At 41.2% G+C, this 23171-nt stretch overlaps 1 protein-coding gene across 1 annotated transcript in view; it reads left to right on the top strand.

Moving 5' to 3' along the window:
- Positions 1 to 762: 762 nt before the first annotated feature.
- Positions 763 to 23171, top strand: part of LOC122815029 (epidermal growth factor receptor kinase substrate 8-like) — a 351458-nt gene continuing 329049 nt past the window's right edge. Inside the window, exons 1-2 of the mRNA XM_044087280.1 lie at positions 763 to 866; positions 1190 to 1326. Coding sequence (XP_043943215.1) covers positions 859 to 866; positions 1190 to 1326 — 145 coding nt within the window. The 5' untranslated portion in view covers positions 763 to 858. The remainder of the gene's footprint in view (positions 867 to 1189; positions 1327 to 23171) is intronic.

Here is a 23171-nt window from a genome sequence, read left to right as displayed (position 1 = left end):
GTAAGGTGTTAATCTGGTAGTCACACTCACTGTTTACAGTTTTGATTTTCTTCCTTTCTTGTCCTGCTTCTGCTTGTGTCTCGCTTCCACTATTGTTTCCTTTGTTGATGTCTTAGGTTAGAGCTACGACCTCTTGAGTCAGCTGTCCTGAGGAGCTGAGCAGTCTGATTTGGCCAGATGCCTACTGCAGCTTACAGTCTCATTTGGACCCTCTTACCTGCAAAAATAAACAAAACTGCTTGTTGGGAAAGCATATTCCAACTCTTGATGTTCCCCTGAATGTGGATAGTTACTTTCAGTTCTTGTTCCTGTTAACTTTCGGTCACCCACACCAACCCACAGGTTATGCTTTTCTAGGAAAAGGAGGTTTTAGAATCGTTACCATTAGTACCCATTTCTTAAATAAATCTGAATTTAAGTCCATTACAGAGGGAAGTGTAATATCTTTTCTTCAGAACATGGAGTCAAATATGCACAAGAGAGATCTAGATTCCAATTTTTTTTAGCTTGTTTGGACAATAGCCATATTGTGGCAGTTTGTGAATCTCCACCTTGACTAAACATTGTGTAGCTGTGTAGAATGACTTACTGCATCACAGGAAGTGATGTATGTGAAGATGGCAATAGGGAGCCAGGGTGGTAACCATTGACTTGCTAGGCCTGTGACTAAAGCATGCACATATATTTGCTCATCAGTGATAGGTTGGCTTTTTACTGAAAAATCATGTAATTAATTAAGTACTGAGGTAATGACTTAACAACTGCACTGTTTCATTTCTGTAGGCTGATTTAATCCATGCAGACATTGAAAGTGCAATAAGTGACAGCAAGGGAGGAAAACCGAAGAAAAGGCCTGAAATGCTCAGGTATATCAATACAGTATGATTATTTTCTAAGTGTGGTAACACTCACTGTATGAAGTTTTCATATGTTTTTGTACTTATGTTCAGAGTCAGAGACTGTTGCTAAAAGTTATTTGCATATTTCTTTCAGTGATGATGATAAAATGCAAAATTTGTTAAAACTGGAAGTTGGAATATGTTCCAGTGCATTCTCTGGTATTCACACTTGATAAAGTTACAAACAAGTGAAGCATGCAAATGAGTGCCAGAAATCTTTAACATGAGCCAGTCTCTACGATGAAAGGAAAACTCTCAGGCTGAATCTTCTTTTCATTGTTCTTACACAGGATGATCACCAAAAGTGACGCTGGCATCCCGCCACCTCCAAATGCACCAGCTCCTATTCCTCCTGGGACAGTTACACAGGTGGATGTGCGGAGCAGAGTTGCTGCCTGGTCTGCATGGGCAGCAGAACAAGGAGATGGTAGGTACTTGTTTAAAGGGTAATTGGGAATGGAATGCTAAAGGTGATGGAGAGGTGACCAATTCAGAGAAGTGGCAAGAGACACAAGCCTTGCAAATTTAATGATGCCCGTAAAATCTTTCAGTGCTTCTTTCTGAAAGTAAAAAAAAAAAAATTATGGAAAAAAATACAGTGATAAAAAATCAAGTTACTTTGTGTATGAACATCTGTTAAGAGCAGAGCCATAACTAGGGTAGGGTGAAAGGGGCCTAATCATAAGCTGTCAGGGTGGCAAGATTGAAAAACAGTACCAATCAGACAGAAGTGCAGTAGTGCCATAGCCATTTACACAGTTGTGACTGTTTAAACAATACACTTTGACAGGGTATGTCATCTCTAAATGTAGCAGCAAGTTAGTACTGCAGTTCAGAAGTAGCTTTTTATTGTTCCTCCTCAATTATGTTTGAGGAGACGGGGTTGCCAGTCTGGGTAAATGCCCTGGGCACCAATTTACCTAGCTCCTGCTCTGGCTGAAAGTATTCCTCTGTCTTGGACATACTGTTTATTACTGCAGTGATGTACTGTTTGAGGTTTTATTTCCTTTTAGATCAATGTGTAGGGTGTAATAAGTACCATTTACATTAAGTCTGAAAGTTTTTACTTAGACATTTTTGTCAGAATTGCTACTGTTACAGTGAATATCCTTTGGGCCTGCAGCTGCAAGTGAATTATGGTGTCTTTTCATTACCAAAACAGCAATCATATTTCTCTACTTTAATTGTAAATACTGTGAAGCTTTTGTATTGCATTGTACTTTCAACTAAGACCAAATAAAACTGAGTATAAAAGCAAAAATGGGACTGCGTAGAGTTACTATAAAAACAGATAAGATTTTTTAAGAAAGTGCTTTTCATCCAGTATTTTAACATGAACTTTTTCAGATAAATATTGCAATATTTACAGATAGAAAGATAGAGAATTTATCCACAGAAAAGAGTTTGCAATTGCTATGAAATAAATACGTTATCATAACTGGGCTATAAAAAGTCACAACTGATTTTACTGCTTTACCTTGGTTTAATAAACAATGGGTGTACTGTGGTAAAACTTTGTATTACTATGAGAAAATACTTCAGAAGTGGCAGTGATTGATGTTGGTTTGGTTATGGCTACAAAATTGCAGTTGAAAACTAATATAGGTTTTACCACAATAAACTGATTGCTCTATCACACTAGTGTTTTAATAATAGGTGGTGTCAGTTTGAAATTTCAAAAATTGGCTAACTTCAATTATAAAAAAAAGACAAGAAAATTAAATTTACTAAAATAAAAGGAAATGCACTGGTCCTGGTGCCTGCCACAGCTGTGTGTCTGCAGTGACACTCAGAGATGCACTATGCTGGTTTGTTTGTGTTCAGGGGCTACTCGTGCAGTACATCCTGTTCCAGCACTTGATCTGTGAAGAACCAAAAACATACTGAAGCAGTATGATGACCTGTTATACAATGACATTATTTACAAGAGGTAAGGTATTTCTGTATTAAGTAATGCTATTCTTTAATAGCAGTAGATCACTTTTGGATGTACGTAATGCAGGATTTGCCCATGCCTGGCTTTGTCTGTTTACATGGGTTTTGCTGTTATGATCAAACCATACTGGCTGTGGGCAAATCGTGCATTACTCATGTCAGAATACGAGTTGTTATAAATTAAGTAGCCACTTCTTGCTTTATCTGTATGAGTGGTATCATGATAATGGCTGGCTGTTCCATCTGTCATTATGTAGTGAGTTCTTTTCCCTATATTAATGGCATTAAATTTAGAGCTGGATAAGAATACAGTTGTAATACTGAGAGACTAGTGTATGTGCTGAAATGTGGCTGCAATAACTTCTACATAGGGGAAACTTATAGGAGTTTTAGGGTTCGGTTACAGGAACATATTAGGGACAAAAAAATAAAAAAACTAGAGAGTCCCCGTGGCAGCCATTTCATGACAGCGCATAATTCTGATCCTGATTCTCTTGGGGGCTGTGTTCTGGAAAAACTGCAAATTGGTATAGGTGAATGTGTGTTCTAAAAATTTAACTTAAAAAAAAGAAACCATCTTAATTTTAAAGTGTGATACTTTGGAGCCTCAGGGACTCAACAAGGAATGTTATTGGAAGTATGTGATTTAAATTGTATGCTTAATTGATTAATTGTCTTGTGCAATATGCTGTACTTAAGTAAAAGAGTGTTTTGTAGTGTTTTTACTCTTGGAAGGCTGCGCAAGCCAAGGCGCTAAATGTTTCATTAAAATTGCTTACTACTTGTATCTGTGGTCTTGGTGGTATTTTAAAATTTTATTTTTTGCTTTTTGTAAGTTGTATTTGAAGATGGTAAGCTGACCTAACCCAGGGTGCAGATCCATGACATGTCACTGAGCAGCTCTTGTCCTTTCAGCAGAAGGAGAAATTTGGTCAAATGTTAATTTGGAGAAGTACTAGTCTCAGGCTATAGGCTGTGTCATTTCTTTGTGCTTAACCTGTGAGCTATGGTAACCTTTTTTAGTTTTTGTTGTAAGTCTTTGCAGATGCTTTCCAGCATTTCTTTTGCTTGTGTTGTTTTTCAGGCATCAGTAGTATAACGCAAGTAGGTAACCTGCTTTTCTACCTTCTGACCATCAACAACTGAGCTGTTGAGTGATGGATTGTCTGCAGTGAAGTATTCCTAAAACAATTGCAGGATGTCAGAATCATAATTTTCATTGCAATAACTCTTTTTCATGAAATTCCTCACCATTTGGGTAGTTCACTCCCCTTATCCTTCAGACTGTGTATTGCAAGGACTGGATTTTTGTTTTATTTTATTTCATTTATTCTTTGCTAACTGGGCTAGAGCAGTGATCAAAATGGATTGTTTTCATATTTCCACAAATCTAAATTCTTAATTTGTGTATTATGTACGGTTGTGATATGAGAGGAGTCACGTATCCCATCTTAGTGTAACACTAATCACACTTGCAGTTGTCTTTCAGTTTATTATGACAACTTGAAGTAGTGTTTACACACATGAAACAAATGGCTGTTTGAAATGGAACAAGTCTGGATTCACAGGAATCCACCTTCACTGCACCTTACTAATTATAATTGAAACTCTGGGCTTGCATAATACTTTCAGAATAGGGATTAAATGGCAACTCTGTACAACCAGCTGCTTTTTTTCTAACTTTGCGCTATACTATCTTTTAACCAGTTGTTTGTACACATTTGTTATGATACAGCTCTGCTACAGACAGTTTATTTTATTCAGCTTTTTCTGAAAGAACAGCAACATTTTCTTGTATTATTGTACTTTTCAGATGTCTCCCTCATTTCTAAACTCAAGTGAGTTTTGAATGACCTCCAAAAACGAAAGTCTGAGGAAAAGGAATTTATTTTTCAAGTAATACTGCCAGGTTCCTTTGCCTAGAAAGGCCATCTGCATTTGCGTTATTGAAATCATAGCTATGCTGAAAGATGATGATATAGCACTGCAGTCCCAAACTCCATCTAACAAGATCACTATTTTGGCCACTTAATCTGTGTAATGACTATAATGGGTGTGGTCTGTCGTGAATGTCTTGCTACATATTGGAAGAGACCACAGTATTCCCAAAATGTAATTTTTTTTCGGCTGCATTTGATTTTGCCTCTTGGCTGCTGACATATGTGACTCAAGCATAGTATAGATTGTTTCTTCTTTAGACGAAACCTAGCTAAGTACAACCCATAGTGTGTGATATGAAGCATCATAGGTTTATAGGAGGTTACTAGGCTAATGGTCCTAGGGCCTTTAAAAGAATAGCCATGTTATACCCGTATTCCCTAATTGACCTTGGTTAGATGATCGTTATTTGCAGAGCGAGTCTTGCCTCTTGTTCTTAGACATCAGTTTCTTCCTTTTGTTATATAACCTGTTTATACCTGAGGTCCTCCTGTGTGACCTGTGTTTTTTTTTTGGGAAGACCTAGTTTTGATCTGGTCAGATCCGGTCAGGTAGAGCCAAGTTTATACAGTTGTTTAGGGCATTTGTGTATTCCTCTGTATAAGAGTCACTATTGACTGTGTTAGCACGGGGGTTGAAACTTTTTATGCTATTGCCTAGTAGGCAGTAGTTTGCTTTGGAGAAATTTTTCATTTTTTTTTTTTTGCTCTTGAGGGGGTGTTAGGTCTGATGGTTACTTCAAACAAGACAAATTTGTGGTCTGACCTTAACAGGGAGGGCAACACACTAGGGTAATGCAGTGTTGGTGAGTATTAAGTCTCGGACATTTCAGCCCCTTGTGTGGGGGGTGCAGACTTGCTGTTCCAGGGCATTTGTATTGATGAAGTCCAGGAACCTCAGGGCAAGGATGTTTTTGCTCATGTATGTCGCCCAATCGATGGAAGGATAGTTGAAATCTTTCATGACCAAAGTGTTTGGCTGTATAGTGAGTGACTGTAGTAAGTCCAGGTAGGTGGTGTGCTTCTCAGTTCATGGTGGGGGACCTTTAGCTAGCAATGATGTGGTAGGGTTATTTACCTATACTTGGACCTCAAGCAGCTCAAGAGAGTTAACCAGCTTTGAGGTGCATTTGTTTGAATGAAGATGGATACACCTCCACCTTTGATTCTTTCTCACACGTTTTGGGGTCTGAACTTGTGAAAGGTATTGTAGCCTACTTGTGAAAGGTATTGTAGCCTGCACAGCTGGGGCACTCTCTGCAGGTTTGAACTATGTCTCAGTGACTGCACAGATGTCAGCGTCAAGGTGAGGAGTGCTTCCAGGTAGTGCAGTTTCCTGTTTAGGCTCCTATCTTTAAGTAGCATAACCTTGAGATGTTCTTTGTGTTTCACTGTTGCAGTCATTACATTTGGGTTATCTGCTTGCAGGTAGCTGTAAGTCGGCCTTATTAACAAAGTCTTGGGGCCTGCGTTGGTTGCTGTCCCTTCTTCCATGACATCAGGTTGTCTGGGGTATAAAACATGCAGCCAACGCCATTACATCAGTCTTTCTTGCCGTGTGGTGCTGGAAGCAGAAGCAGTTAGTAAGTGACGGTCGTCCGACTCCTGAAAGTTTCATTTTCGAGTTTCAGAACCAAAGTCTTCAACTAAAGCTAAGTACCCCGTTGGGGAAACTTTTTCTTGCTCCTTACCGATGTCAGAAAAAGTTAATAATTGCATTACTTGTGGAAAGCAAATACCTCATAAAGATTTTCATTCATACTGAATTCCTTGCTTAGGCCCTGACCACGATGTACCTTGCTGTCGGTTTTGTGCTTTATTTAATCAGCGCACTATCTGTCGTCTGTATATTTTCACCTCTAAATATTTCACTTCTCGGTTTAATTATCCAAAAATGTCGTCGGTTAGCTATCCGACTACCGAGATTCTGAAAAAATGCAAAGATAAAGACAGAGACAGGCCGCCTAGGTCCAAAACTGCCGACAATGCTTCTCCTAAGCCAGTTCCAGTTCACCGGTACTCAGTGAGGCACTTTCGCAGCCCCTGATACCCGCTACTTCTGATTCTCAGGCCTCTACTGAGACCCATTCGGAGTCCGGTATGCCATGAGATGCTTCAACTATGGAACCCGCAGATGTCTCTACCTTGGATGGGTCTGGAGCCGCTTTGCAGGCACCGGCTTTTGAGGGTGTATTCAAGCCTACAGACTTGCATATTAAACTGACGCCTCCTCCTTAACTTAGGCCTAAATCTCGATCCATGCTTAAAAAAATGATGCCCAGGCCACATGCTCAGGCCTCTATGCCTAAAAAGCAAATGATAAGAATGGCTGAAGATCTAGTAACTCTAATCAGGGGTAGCCAACCCCCCCCCCCCTTTCTAAGAGGCCTAGGACTGAAGTTGATTATGAATTTCTGATTCTTCTGATATCTGGATTTGCTCTTATCTACTTATGAAGGTTCTGCTGCAGAGGACTGCATTCCCTCTGCTTCCCCTTCTGAGGATTTTTCTTTTGGGGAAACCTTACATACTCTAAGGGAACATTTCCACTGGGAAAGCCAGGATTTTTCTGATTCAAAAAAGAGGCTTAGGGATTTCCTTCTCCTACCTCAGCATAGGCCTTTAGCAATTCCTCGTGTACTAGATATTGTTGCTGATGCTTTTTTAGAATCTAGTTTGGCCCCTGATTCCCTGCCTCCTGCTCCCAGAAAACCTGACAGATACTACAGGGTCCCTGAGTCCAACAATTTCCTTTTCAAAAATCCTATTGCAGATCCAGAGACTATTTCACAGGGGCCCAAGGGCATTAAGGCTTCTACTGCTAAAAATCCTACCCCTTCTGGTAGAGACTCCAGGGCACTGGATAGATGGGGTAAGAAGGTTTACACTTCTGCAGCCTTGGCCATTAGAGCTTTAAACTGCAAGTTTCATATGTTAAAGTATCAGCAACATGTTATTGGACTGCTTAAACAGAAAATTATGTTGATTTCTGACTGTGTGGAAAGTAAAGAATTACAGGATTTAATGCATTCTGCTGAACAAGTTGGAAAACATACTTTGCAATGTGGTTTTGATTCATTAGAGGCCTCTTGCAGGGATGCTGTTACTGGGTCTGTGCTCAGAAGGCATGCTTGGCTTAAGGAGCAATCTTTGCTTGATCATGTTAAAGCTAAATTGTTGGATGCTCCTTTAAATCAGGACCGCCTGTTTGGCAACAAGGCTGAGGAAGTTCTTAAAAAGATCGAAGATAAAGCTAAATCTATGCAAACTGTTAAAGATTTTTTACAAGTTCAGCCTCTTAGATTTAGTAGGCACGGGCCCTCTAAGAATTGGTCCTTTCCAGCCCCTTCCAGGTCTTCTCAAGCCAAACCCAGGCACAGCAAAAACCCCAGGTTTCAGTCCCAGGGGACACACATAACTAAGCAGTGGGGGGCCTCCACTTGCAAATCTGGGAATAAGACGACCCCCCCCCCATGGTAAACTGTCTCAATGACTTCCTTTTAAAATTTCCAAGCACTTGTTGACTGACTGCCCCTTTGGGGGGGGGGGGGAGATTGCTCTTCATGCAAAGAATTGGGAACTCATTACCCAGGACAAATGGGTTTTAAATATAGTGTCCCAGGGATACAGATTTCACTTCAACATGTTGCCAACACCAAGTGGATGGCCAGACCTACCCCCAAATCAGTGGGCAGAGGCTTAAAAACAAGTACTTTCTCTCTTAAGCATGGGAGCTATTAAGCTGGTACCAGAAGAGGAAAAAGGACAAGGTTTCTATTCGAGACTTTTCCTGGTACCCAGAAAAGACAATTCATGGCGTCCTATCCTGGACCTGTCTACTCTAAACACCTTTTTGGAGATTCCAAAATTCAAGATACTGACTCTTCACCAATTACTTCCTATGCTAGGCAAAGATGCCTGGCTGGTAACACTAGATTTAAAAGAAGCATACCTGCACATCCCAATCAGGGAATCTTGCAGAAGATACCTATGCTTCAAAGCAAGCTACACACACTATCAGTTCTCTGCACTGCCCTTTGGCTTATCTACTGCACCCAGGGTATTCACAAAGTGGCTTAGCTCCAGTTATTGCATTTTCCAGGCAAAGAAATATTCAAATATACCCATACTTGGACGATTGTCTAATTCAGGCAGAAAGCCAGGACATACTTTTGAATCATCTGGCCTTTGTAAAAAGGGTTTAACTTGTCTGGGGTACACCATAAATGAAAAGAAATCACACCTGGTACCCTGTCAACAAATTATATTCCTGTGAGCAAGCTTGAATACAACTTGCCAGATGGCTTACCTCATGCCAGAGAAACAAATTCATTTGACAACCTACTTCATACAAGTGGCCACAAAAACCCTGCTATCTGCAAGACAAATACTGCAAGCCTTTGGGGTTCATGGCCTCCTGCATTCTTCTAATTCCATATGCAAGACTGCATATGAGGAAACTACAGTAGTATCTAAGAAGCCTATGGTGTCAACATTCTCAAGACCTAGAAACAGTGATTCCTATCATATCTTGCCTACGCCTAGAGTTCCTTTGGTAGGCAGAGGCCTGCCACCAAAACAAGGGACTATCTTTCACACCACCCCCTGCCGCCCAAACCCTAACAACATACGCATCAGACTATGCCTGGGGGGGCTCACCTAGCAGGGAAGTACATTCAGGGCAAATGGAACCCAAGTCAAATGCACCTGCATATCAATCAAAAAAAATGTTAGCTATACAGAATGCTCTGACAGCCTTCAAGGACCACATTCTTCCAGGACAATTAATAGTAAAGATGGACAACACCACTGTTATGTGGTACATAAACAAGCAGGGGGGTACACATTCTTACCCCCTCTGCAGACTAGCCATGCCATTGTGGAACACAGCCTTGAGCTACCAAGTGCACCTACAAGCTCAGTTCCTGCCAGGACAATTAAATACACTGGCAGACGAACTAAGCAGAAACCTCATGGACCCACAGGAGTGGAAACTGGAAGCAAGGATTTTCAACATGTTGACAAGCAAATTGGGGATCCCAGATATAGACCTGTTTGCCTCTCCCCAGATCTACCAGTTGGACAAATTTTGCACAAGGACTCCCCACAAACAAACCTGGAAAGTGGATGCTCTGTCCTTCAGCTGATGAAAACCTGTCAGTCTATGCCTTTCCCCCTCTGCCTCTGCTCTCCAAAGTACTACTAATAATCAAACAGGACAAACCAAGGATGATTTTGACTGCTCCAGACTGCCTGCGCCAGCACTGGTACCCCCTCCTGTGCAGTGTGTCACTGTTCTCTCCATGGCACCTGCCTCAGTCTCCTTCCCTGCTGTCTCAGCAGGAGAGCCAGATTCTGCACCCTCAGCTTCTAACACTGAACCTTGCAGCCTGGCTAATTACTTAATCTCTCCTTTACCATCCCTCAGCAAACCTGTGATGGATATCATTTTAGAGGCAAGGAGGCCTAGTACTAGAAAATCTTATGCTGAAAAATGGAAAAGATTCTGTGCCTGGAACCAATCTCAAGGGATGAGCACAGCAGCACCCACTTTACCTCAGATTTTACAACACTTAGCTGAGATGCTTCACAAGGGCCTGTCTTTTTCCTCCATTAAAATCCATGCCTCCACCATTTCAGCTCATTATAACAGAGCCTCCCCTCTTCTCTCATCCACTGCTCAAGCAGTTCTTCATAGGGGCCAAAAATTTGAGACCACCCAGGAGAGCTCCAACCCCAGCCTGGGACCTTAACTTTGTCTTGGAGAAACTCACTCTACCTACTTTCAAGCCAGCTGCTACTGCAGACTTAAAATTTCTTTCTTGGAAAACAGCTTTCCTTTTAGCAATCACTTCAGCTAGAAGGGTATCTGAATTACCGGCCCTTATGGCAGTGGAGCCTTTCATCATCTTTCATGCGGACAGGGTGTCCCTCCGAACCAATCCATCCTTTATGCCCAAGGTAGTATCCATTGTGGCTCTTAATCAGTCCATTAATTTGCCAACCTTCTTTCCCAATCCACAGAATAAAGAGGAACGGATACTGCATTCCTTAGATGTGCACAGACAACTTAGATTCTACTTGGATAAGGCTAAACCTCAAAGGAAATTTGAACAACTGCTGGTGGCATTTGCTGCAGAGGCAGAGGGGCAGGCTATTTCAAAGCAAACCATTTCTAAATGGATAAGCCATTGCATTCATTTCTGCTATGATCACCATGGAAAACCTGTCCCCCAGGGGATCAGACCTCACTCCACCAGGGCTGCCTGTACCTCTACAGCCTTTATCAGAGGTGTCCCTACCAGAGACATTCTAGAAGCTTCTACCTGAAATTCTGTGCATACTTTCACCAAGCATTATCATTTGCCAATTTTCTCTAAATCCAGAGCTGGCTTTGCCACTGCAGTCTTGCAGGGCCTTATAACTGGCCCTAATGCTATCTAAATTCCTCCTCCCAACCATAGCTTTGGGAATCTACCCAAATGTAATGACTGCAACAGTGAAACACAAAGAACATAGTACAGTTGTGTACACTTACCATAAATGTAGATGTTCGAGTGTATTCACTGTTGCAGTCCTGGTTACCCTCCCTCCAGCCCCCTAACTTCTTTTGGCTATACCTCTTCTTTTCTTTACTATGCTTAAAAGCCTTTTTGGTGTATTTGCTTTTTTGTTGGTGGTATATCTTTGTACTTTTATATTTAATTGCTTCCCATTAGAGGGACACCTGACATCTGGGGCAAGAAAAACTGATGTAATGGTGTCGGCTGCATGCTTTATACCCCTGAATACCTGACGTCATGGAAGAAGGGACAGCAACTGATGCAGGACCCAAGACTTTATTAATCAGGCTGACTGAGGGCTATCTGCAAGCAGATAACCCAAATTACTGCAACAGTGAATACACTTGAACATCTACATTTATGGTAAGTGTACACAACTGTACTTTTGTGTCTCTGGGATTTTTTCATGTCAGAAATTTTGTTATTTTGACATTGCTTAAAAAGTCACTATGGGGGAGGCAAGTGTCATTGCCAGTAACTGAAAACCTAGAGAAAACAGGTGATGACCATCTCTGGCAAAACAGCGTGGTCTATCAACCATGTCTTTTCAGGCTGACAGATGCTGCATCCCCCTGGATTGATTGACATCAGAAGCTAAGCCCAGCCAATTGTTAAAATCAATCATTGTTTTGTCTATATTGTGGCATCATCCTGGGTGAAGATAGAATGCTGCTTAGGGCTAGGGGCATACCTGCTTGGGACACGCAATCTGAAAGTTCAGTCATGTCTCTTTGTATAGTCCAGAGAGGTACATGTCAAGTCATTCACCCCAACATATGCACTGACAGAGTCATAGCAGTAATTGTTGAGTGACTTGAGTGCATGCATGATTTGATGAATCCTGGCACCTGACAGGCAGGGGGACATCTGTATGTCTCACTAAGGAGTTACCTATGACCAGGACAATTGGTTTTGAAGTGTTTTGCCTTACAGGCTTATTGGCTGAGACACTGGTGTGTATGTTGTTATGAGTATTTGATTCTGTTGGCTTTGCAGTGTGTGCAAGTGGTTTGCACTTGAGGTCTCTGATTGTATTCTTCTATTGAGTACCTTTGCATATGTGGGTTTATATGTTGTGACCTTGTTTTGTGTGAGAGGTGTGATGTATGTGTGCTGACAACCTGTTTGAAGTTGTTGTTACTTGAGAGAATTGATTCCTAATTCATAGTGTAATTATATCTGTCACATGTTGTATTTGTTGGAGTAAGTGATTATCAGTATACATGAGCCAGTTACTACATTGCCTCAGGATGCCCATGTCAATCAGGCTGGCAAGAGAAATGGTTGGAAACTGGCTATCCATTAAGGCAGATTTTTTACTGTAGCTACTATTGGGGAGTGAGCTAGTTTGACCCAGATGCTGCTCTAATATTAACAAAGGGGCTTATTCTATTGAGGTCTAGGGGTGAAAACTATGGCAACACTTCTCAGTGCACAACTGAGTTTCCCGCAATGCAGCAGGAAGTTTGGGAGGGTAGGAGAAAATTGTCTTTCAAGCCGTTTGTGTCTATACTGGGCACCACTGAACCCCGTTCATTGAGCAGTGCACAACTACGAGGCTTAAATACAGGTGAAATTAAACACTTTTAAACTAAACTACTAATGGGAGAGCATACAATGAGCTCCCCATCAGTAATCTCCAACTCAGATGAGCCTCTTACTATACATTTCTGCCACAAGGGTGCAGGCAGGGCCCTCCTAATGTAAGATGGCTGGAATAATGCTCAAGTGTAACAATACAGTCGAGATTCAGCAGATCTGAATCTAGTATATGTGATATACTAGCTACTTAAAGCATCATTTCTTAAAATTCAGAAAAATACAATAAAAAGCAGCATAATGATAAAATACAGTCAGCAAAGTGCAATGAAAACAAGCAGCATAATGCTAAAATACAGTCAGCAAAGTGCAATGAAAACAAGCAGCATAATAAAATACAGTCAGCAAAGTGCAATGAAAACAAGCAGCATAATGATAAAATACAGTCAGCAAAGTGCAATGAAAACAAGCAGCATAATGATAAAATACAGTCAGCAAAGTGCAATGAAAACAAGCAGCATAATGATAAAATACAGTCAGCAAAGTGCAATGAAAACAAGCAGCATAATGATAAAATAATACAGTCAGCAAAGTGCAATGAAAACAAGCAGCATAATGATAAAATACAGTCAGCAAAGTGCAATGAAAACTCAAAAGTACTTATTTTTTTTATTTTAGCAGTGGATGCTTTGGATTTCACCACAATCTCTCCAGAAATGTTGAACAGTTTTGGTTAGATGACCTGTGGTGGAACTGCCCTCTGCACAAATTGTCATCTCCTTGAGCAGCTGTGAACAGTGGGAGACTATGGAGAGCATTTCCTATAGAAGATTTTAAACTGGAGAGGTTTGCTTATATATAAGGCACGGGGAACAGCATTTGTGCAAGACTAAACAGTTAATCCCTCAGGCCAATCAGATAAAAATGCAATAAACTTTAAACCAGCAGTTACTCACTTGGATGGGTTGAATTTGGCTCTGCTCCCACAAGAGTACAAAATAACCCTCTTAATGTAAAATTAACTGCTTTTGAGCTCAAGTGCAGTAACAAATGCTTTACAGAATTCCTGCAGTATCAGGAATCCTTGGAAATAAGTTCACTTACCCTCGGAAGTGTTCAATAAAATACAGAAAAAAGTGCATAATATAAGTGGTCCGATTGGAGACATAAGTCAACAAGCAAAGGAGAGTAGTATTGCTGAAATTGAATTCATCCTCAAGTCTTGGTGTGTACCTTCACGAGGTGGACCCTGTTTTTCACAAAATCTCACCAAAAAGACACTGCTTTATAGACAGTATTTATATTGCATGTGTCATGGACAGAAGTAGGTCCAAAATTAAAAAAGATAGCTCGGTGCACAAGATCGAGGATAAAATAGTGTCCAATCCTGGTAGGCACACTGGTGCCAGGACTGGAAAAAATGACAGTGTGGAATCCTTAAACTACGGAAACATTCCTACAATGGGGCCAGGCCCAGGGGTAGGATGGGGCCCTCCTGTTGTAGAAGAAAGTAGCAGCCCACAAAAATCACAAAAACTGATAGGTAAAAGAAGAGCCATAAAGATGATGAGTGGACTACTGAGGATAAGAAATAAATTATGTATTGTTACTATTATGCAAAAGCCCAGAATTTCCAGACATAAGATATACAAAAAGATTAAGGTAGAAATTAGAGGAACAAAAAATATTTAATATTTACATAAGAAAAACTGTCAGAAGCTGCAAATAAAAATTGTGATCATTAATACAACAAATTTGTGAAAAACAGTATATGGACCAAGAAACTTTGATCCGTTTGGAAAAAGAAGCATCTCAGGAAGTGTGAAAATACAAACAACAAAACCTATATATTTTTGAAAGGTATAAAAAAGAAGTATGGAGTTGGGAAAGAAAGAGAGAGATTTGATATGGTGCAATATTTATGCAAAGGAGAAAGACAAATTAATCAACATAAAGAAAGCAGTTCCAAAGGTATTCAAAGAGAAATGCAGGCAAAGGCTTCCAGACATGAAAAATTTCACAATAAAAAAATGATATCACATAGAGGGAATGTAGAAAAGAAAATTAGTAAAGTAGAAGTTAAAAAAAATAGAAGTTTAAGTTATGGAGTGTCTGTGAAGTGAAGGATTTGGTGTAGAGGGTCTAACACAGGTTACATCACAGCATGATGGAAAAGGTCCCCAAAGTAAAGAGAAACAGGAAGATCTGGAGATGAAATATGGAGATGAGAAAGAAAAAGAGATTTAATATGGTATAATATCTATGCAAACGAGAAAGCAAAACTAATCAATATAAAAAGAGCAGCACCAAAGATATGTGAAGAGAAATACAGGCAAAAGAATCCGGACGTGGAAAACTTTACAAACAAAAATAAGAAGACAAAGTGGAAAAGTAGAAAAGGAGATTAGTAACTGAGAAGTTAAAGAAATAGAAACTGAAGTTATGGAGTACCTCCGAGGTGAAGGATTCAGTGTAGAAAATGTAATTCAGAAAGCACCACAACAATATAGAGCAATGGACCTCCAAATTAAGGGGAAACCAGTGGAATAAGAAGCAATTTTGTCAGGTGCCATATGAAGATATTTTGGAGCCTTCCACAGGAAACCAGTATAAACATTCACTTGAAGCTGAACAGAAGGAAAGGAACAGTCAATGTTGAGGAGTGATAGGCCGTTAAGTTCCCATATGACAGAGCAACAGATGGCACAGGATGAAATTGAAGAGAATGTGCCACAGGAAGGTGCTATAGAACTTTCTATAGAATGACCACAGGAAATGGAAAACAAAAAATGTGGCCTCAGTTTAGAAGAAAACGAGCTAAGAGAAGAGTTGCTTGATTTAATAGAGATAGATAGACATATTAAGATCAGTATAAGAAATAGACTGCAGAAGATCAATAGAACCCAAAAAGTCAGACATTTGATAAAACAAATGAATACAGTAATTAGGACTGTTCATAGAGATCCATATGATATAATAGAAGTAAACAGGATATATTACTGTGCAGCTAAATTAATAACTGATAAACTTCTACCACAAGAACATAGGGTAGTGGGGGAGAGGAAGGGGAGAAGTTGAATACCATCACGGGCATATCGTATACAGAAAACTATAAAGCAATTACGACAAGAAGTGTCACTGTTAGAAGAGTATAGAAGAGGGAATAGATCAACAAAAATACTTAGAATGATAAACATGATAAAAGCAATGCGCAGTATTAGAATAGGTAAGGATATGTCATGCACTGTCGCAAATAAACTAAAAATTTCAGCACAGGCAGAAGAACTTGGAAGACAAACAGATAAATATAAAGGAAAGGTACAAAATAAGCAATTTATTGATGACCCAAAAAGTTTTATAGAGAATTGGGAAACAAGGTCAAAGGAATTGAAACACCACCAAAAAAGAAGAAATAGTTACATTTTGGAGAAGTGTCTATGAAGATCCTGTGAAACATAACAAAGATGCTAAATGGATAGAAGTAGTAAAAGAAAGAATAAGAAGTTTAAAAGTACAGGATATGAAATGGGATGAAGTAGCAGCCAGAGAGATTAAAACAAAGTTAAAAAAAGCCTCTAATTGGAAAACCCCAGGCCCACATGCAGTCCCTAACTTCTGGTTAAAAGAATTAACATCCTTACATGAAGATTTATCCACAAGTAAGAACTATTTATATGTGCACCCCAAACAGACACCAACCTGGCTAACAACAGGAAAAACAATGCTCCTACTTGGGTGAACCTGCAAGCTACCCTAAAAATTACAGACCAATAACTTACCTTCTGACGATGTGTAAACTGTACACTGGAATTGATGCCGACAGAGTTTATAGTCCTTTAGAAGAAAACTCAATTATGGCAATAGAACAAAAGGGCAATAAAAGAAAGTCATATGGAACAAAGGATCATTTGTTGTTTAAGTCATAGTGAGGAACTGTAAAAAGGGGACGAATCTAAGTATGGCATGGGTTGACTACAAAAAACCTTTTGATAATATCCCACATTCATGCATAAAAGTGTGCTTAAAAATGTGTAAGATAGACCCTATGGTGATCGAATACATTACAGCGACCATGAAATAGTGGCAGACCACTTTGCAGTTAAGCCATGATAAAGAACAAATTATTATTCCAGGGATAAAAAAATCAAAGGGGGATACTCCAGGGTAACACTATCATCGCTGCTGTTCTGCCTTCCCCTTAACCCATTAAGCTGTGTACTTAACCAGCTCAGGCCATGACTATAATTTGGCTCCTAGAAAACAACTAAGTATAAGGACTTCTCATCTTCGTTTTATCGATGATTTAAAACTGTGTAGTTCATCAGATGAGGAATTGAAATCACAATTGCAAACTGTCAAAACTTTTTCAAATGATATAAGAATGTCATTTTGGTCTTGATAAATGTACAGAAGCAACCTTTAAAGCAGGAAACCTGCAACACCAGGAAAACATCAGTTTGGGACAAGAATGTGATATAAAAGAACTGGAGCAGGAGGGAGTGTATAAATATTTGGGAATTCATTAGGGATCAACAATAAAACATGAACAAGTGCGAATAAATCTTAGTAAGAAATACTTTAGAAGACTTTAATCCTGAAAACAGCATTGACATCTAGGAACAAAATCCAAGGTATAAACCAGTTTGCTTTTCCTGTCAGTTTTGAAGTGATTGACTGCCTCAAAAAACATGTTGGATAGATTAGATAGGAAAACAAGAAGGATGTTTCATGCTCACCAAATGAAATCAGTGCATACCAAGATTATATATTCCCCGATGTTCTTCGTGTTTCACTGTTGCAGTCATCACATTTGGGTTATCTGCCTGCAGGTAGCCCTCAGCCAGCCTGAATACCAGAGTCTTTGGATTTCTGCATCGGATGCTGTCCCTTCTTCCATGATGTCAGGTCATCAGGGGAATAAAACATGCTGCCAATGCCATTACATCAGTCTTTCTTGCCATGCGGTGCCCAAAGCAGAAGCAGTTCGCAAGTGCTGGTCGGCCGACTCCTGAAATTTTCGTTTTCGAGTTTCAGACCTGAAGTCTTAAAAAACATAAATATGCCGTTGGGGATCCTTTTTTCTTGCTCTAACTGATGTCAGAAAAAATTAACAATTGTCTTGCCTGTGGAAAGCAAATACCTCATAGAGATTTTCATTCTTACTCCGCCACCTGTTTAGGCCCAGACCACAATGTCCCTCGCTGTCGGTTTTGTGCCTTGTTCAATGCCCGAACTATTTTTTTAGCTAAATACTTTCGTTCTTGATCTCTGTACTCCGAAATGGTTTCGATAAGCCATCCAACTACCGATCTTCCGAAAAAAACATAAGGATAAAGACAGAGACAGACTGCATAGGTCCAAAACTGCCGACAATGCTTCCGATAAGCTAGTTGCCAGTCCGCCGGTACTTGGTGTGAGGCACTTTCGCAGCCCCTGATACCCGCTACTACAGATTCGCATGCCTCTACTGAGACCCATTTAGAGTCCGGTATGCCGCGAGATGCTTCTTTGACTATGGAACCTGCGGATGTCTCTACCTTGGATGGGTCCAGAGCCACTGTGCAAGCACCGGCTTCTGAGGGTGTATTTAGGCCTACCGATTTTCATATTAAACCAACGACTTCGTTTCAAGCTAAGAATACTGAATTCCTCAGGCCTAAAGCTCGCACTAATCCTAGAAAACTGACAACCAAAGCACATTCTCAGGCCCATATGCCTCAAAAACAAATGATTAAAATGGCTGAAGACCTTATTACATTAATCAGGGGAAGCCAGCCTTCCCCCTCTAAAAGACCTAGAACTGATTTTCTTTATGATTCTTCTGATCAGGACTCTGATATCTCTGTTCCTTCTGACTATCAGGATTTACCCTTATCTACTTATGAGGATTCTGATGCAGAGGATTCCATTCCCTCTGCTTCCTCTCCAGAAGATTTTTCTTTTGGTGAAATCTTGCATACCCTTGGGGAGCATTTCCGCTGTGAAAGCCAGGACTATTCTCAGTCCAAAAAGACACTTAGGGAATGTTTAAACCTGCCTCAACACAGGTCTCTAGCTGTCCCTCCTGTTCTTGAGATTGTAGATGATGTTTTCTTGGAATCCAGCCATACCCCAGACACTTTGCCTCCAGCTCCCAGGAAACCTGACTGGTATTACAGAGGTACCTGACTCTCACAAATTCATTTTCAAGAATCCTACTGTGGATCCAGAGACCATTTCCCAAGGACCAAAAGGCATTAAGGCTACTGCTGCCAAAAATCCTACCCCTTCTGATAGGGATCCTAGAGCTTTAGACAGATGGAGTAAGAAGGTATATACTTCTGCTACTTTGGCAATTAGGGCTTTAAATTGCCAGTTTCATATGTTAAAGTATCAGCAGCATATTATGGGATTAATTAAACAGAAAATGATGTTGATTCCTGACTGTGCTGAACACAAAGATTTGCAAGAGTTAATGCATTCTGTTGACCAAGTAAGTAAACATACTTTGCAATGTGGTTTTGATGCTTTAGAAGCATCTTGCAGGGCTGCTGTCACTGGGTCTGTACTTAGAAGGCATGCTTGGCTTAAGGAACAAAACTTGCCAGATAAAGCTAAATTACTGGATGCACACTTAAACCAAGAGCGTCTTTTTGGCAACAAAGCAGAAGTTGTCCTCAAAAGGATGGAGGAAAAAGCTAAATCTATGCAAACTGTTAAAGATTTCTTACAAGTATAGCCATCTAGATTCAGTAGGCATTGGTCTTCAAAGAACTGGTCCTTTCCAGTCCCTTCCAGGCCTTCTAAGTCCAAACCCAGGAGCAGCAGACCACCAAGACTTCAGTCTCAGGTTATGCACAGATCTAAGCAGTGGGGCAGCCCTCACTTCCAAAGCAGGGAGTAGTAAGCCACCCCTATGGAAAAATGGCACAATGACTTATCCTTAACTCTACCAAGCCTTGCTCAACTACTTGATCCCTTAGGAGGAAAGCTCGCCCTGTATGCAAAAGACTGGGAACTCATGACCCAAGACAAATGGGTTTTAAACATAGTTTCCCTAGGATACAGATTCCACTTCCACTCACTCCCAACCCCAAGTGGATGGCCAGACCTCCCCCCAAACCAGTGGGCAGAGGCCCAAAAACAAGTGCTCTCTCTCCTCAGTATCAGGGCTATTCAACATGTCCCAGCAGAACAAAGGGGAGAAGGTTTTTATTCAAGACTGTTCCTGGTTCTCAAAAAAGAAAATTCCTGGTGTCCTATCCTGGACCTTTCTATTCTCAACACCTTTCTGGTGGTTCCAAAATTCAAAATGCTAACTCTTCAAACAGCTTTTTTCCTATGCTAGCCAAGGAAGCCTGGCTGGCAACTCTAGACTTAAGAAGCTTACCTGCACATCCCAATAAGGGAATCCTGCAGAAAATACCTACGCTTCAGGGCAGGCTCCATGCACTGTCAGTTCTCTGCACTTCCCTTTGGCTTATCTACTGTGCCCAGGGTATTCACAAAGTGCCTAGCTCCAGCCATTGCATTTTGCAGGCAGAGAAATATTTAGATTTACCCATACTTGGATTATTGCCTGATTCAGGCAGAGAGTCGGGACTTGCTATTACAACACCTGGCATTTGTAAAGAGACTTCTAACTTCACTGGGGGTACACCATCAACAAGAAGAAATCCCACCTAGTACCCTGCCGACAGATTGTATTCCTGGGAGCAAGCTTGAACACAACTTCCCATATGGCATTCCTCACTCCAGAGAAACAAGTTTATTTGACAACCTACTTCAAACTACTGGCCACAAAAAAACAGCTATCTGCAAGGAAAATCCTGCAAGCCCTAGGGTTCATGGCCTCTTGCATTCTGTTAATTCCATATGCAAGACTGCATATGAGGAAACTTCAGTGGTATCTAAAAAGTCTATGGTGTCAACATTCTCAGGACCTGGAAACAATGATTCCTATCATTCCTTGTCTAAGGGCAGAGTTCCTTAGGTGGGCAGAGGCCTGCTACTGTAACAAGGGACTCCCTTTCACTCTGTCTCCTGCCGCCCAAACCCTAACAACAGATGCATCAGACTATGCATGGGGGCCTCACATGACAGGGCAGTGCATTCAGGACAAATGGAACCCAAAACAGATGCACCTGCATATCAATCAAAAAGAAATGTTAACTGTACAGAATGCTCCGACAGCCTTCAAAGACCTTATTCTTCCAGGACAACTATTGGTAAAGACAGACAACACCACAGTTATGTGGTACATAAACAAGCAGGGAGGAACCCATTCCTACCCTCTCTGCAGACTAGCCATGGCTCTGTGGAACACAGCCTTGAGCTACCAAGTGAACCTACAAGCTCAATTCCTGCCAAGCAAACTAAATTCACTGGCAGATGACTTAAACAGAAATCTCATGGACCCACAAAAATGGAAACTGGAACCCAAAATATTTAAGCTCTTGAGGAATAAATGGGGGACACCAGAGGTAGACCTGCTTGCCTCCCCTCAGAACAATCAATTGAACAAATTCTGCACCAGAACCCCCCATAGTCAAGCTTGGAAAGAGGATGCCCTGTCCTTTACCTGGGAAAGCCTCTCAGTTTATGCCTTTCCCCCTCTGCTTCTCCTCTCAAAGGTTCTACTAAAGATCAAACAGGACAAGCCAAGGACAATACTGATTGCACCAGACTGGCCACGCCAGCACTGGTGCTCCCTTTTGTGTAGTCTGACAGTGTTGCAACCTTGGTACCTGCCTCAGACCCCCCTCCCTGCTGTCCCAGCAGGCAGGTCAGATTCTGCACCCTCAGCTTCAAACCCTGAACCTTGCAGCCTGGCTAATTCCCTGAGCTCACCTCCAGCAACCCTCAGTAAGCAGGTGCTGGATGTCATTCTTGAGGCAAGGAGGCCTAGTACTAGAAAATCGTGTTCAGAAAAGTGGAAAAGATGCTGTTCCTGGAACCAGGCTCAGGGGATGGGTACAACGGTGCCCAGCTTACCTCATATTCTAGATTATTTAACAGAAATGCTTCACAAGGGCCTATCTTTCTCTTCAATTAAGATTCATGCCTCTGCCATATCAGCACATTATAATACTGAGCCACCCCTCTTCTCTCATCTCCTGCTAAAACAATTCCTTAGAGGGGCCAAAAATTTAAGAGCTCCCACTCCAGCCTGGGACCTTAACTTTGTATTGGAAAAAGTGACTCTTTCCCCCCCTTTGAACCAGCTGCTACAGCAGAGTTGAAATTCCTTTCTTGGAAAACAGCTTTACTTCTAGCCATCACTTCTGCAAGAAGAGTGTCTGAACTCCAGGCTCTCATGGCAGTGGAATCCTTCATTATCTTCCATGCAGACAGAGTTTCCCTCGGGACTAATCCATCCTTTATGCCCAAGGTGGTGTAGTGTGGCTCTAAATCAGTCTATTCATTTGCCTACTTTTTCCCTAATCCTCAGAATAAAGGGGAAAGGATACTGCATTCTCTGGATGTACACAGATTAGATTCTATTTGGACAGGGCTAAGCCTCTCAGAAAAATCTGACCAGCTGCTAGTTAGCTTTGCTGCAGAGGCAGAGGCAAAGGCTATTTCAAAGCAAACCATTTCCAAATGGATAGCACATTGCATCCATTTCTGCTACAAACATCATGGCAAACCTACTGCACAGGGGATAAGAGCACATTCCACCAGGGGTGCATCTACCTCTGTGCATTTCTCAGAGGCATTCCTACCAGGGACATCCTGGAAGCTGCAACCTGGAGTTCTGTACATGCCTTCACCAAGCATTACCACCTGCCTCTCTTTTCTAAATCCAGAGCTGGATTTGCCACAGCAGTCTTACAGGGCCTTATTGCTAGCCCTAATGCTCTTTAACTGCCTCCACCCTTCCTTAGCTTTGGGAATCGACCCAAATGTGATGACTGCAACAGTGAAACTCAAAGAACATAGTACAGTTGTGTACACTTACTATAAATGTAGATGTTCAAGTGTATTCACTGTTGCGTCCTGGTTACCCTCCCTCCAGCCCCCTGACTTCTCTTGACTTTTACCTTTCCTCCTTGTTTGGTATATATTATATCATGTGCATTAGCTTTTTGCTGGGGGTGTTCCATACCATGTAATTGCTTCCTATTGTGGGGGCACCTGACATCTGGGGCAAGAAAAACTGATGTAATGGCGTCGGCTGCATGTTTTATACCCCTGATGACCTGACGTCATGGAAGAAGCGACAGCATCCGACGCTGAAATCCGAAGACTCTGGTATTCAGGCTGGCTGAGGGCTACCTGCAGGCAGATAACCCAAATATGATGACTGCAGCAGTAAA

Source organism: Protopterus annectens, chromosome 11.part0, assembly GCF_019279795.1.
Source record: "Protopterus annectens isolate FY-2018-M chromosome 11.part0, PAN1.0, whole genome shotgun sequence".
Taxonomy (NCBI): domain Eukaryota; kingdom Metazoa; phylum Chordata; order Ceratodontiformes; family Protopteridae; genus Protopterus; species Protopterus annectens.
Note: the sequence above shows the minus strand (reverse complement) of the source record. Positions and strands in the feature narration are given on the sequence as shown.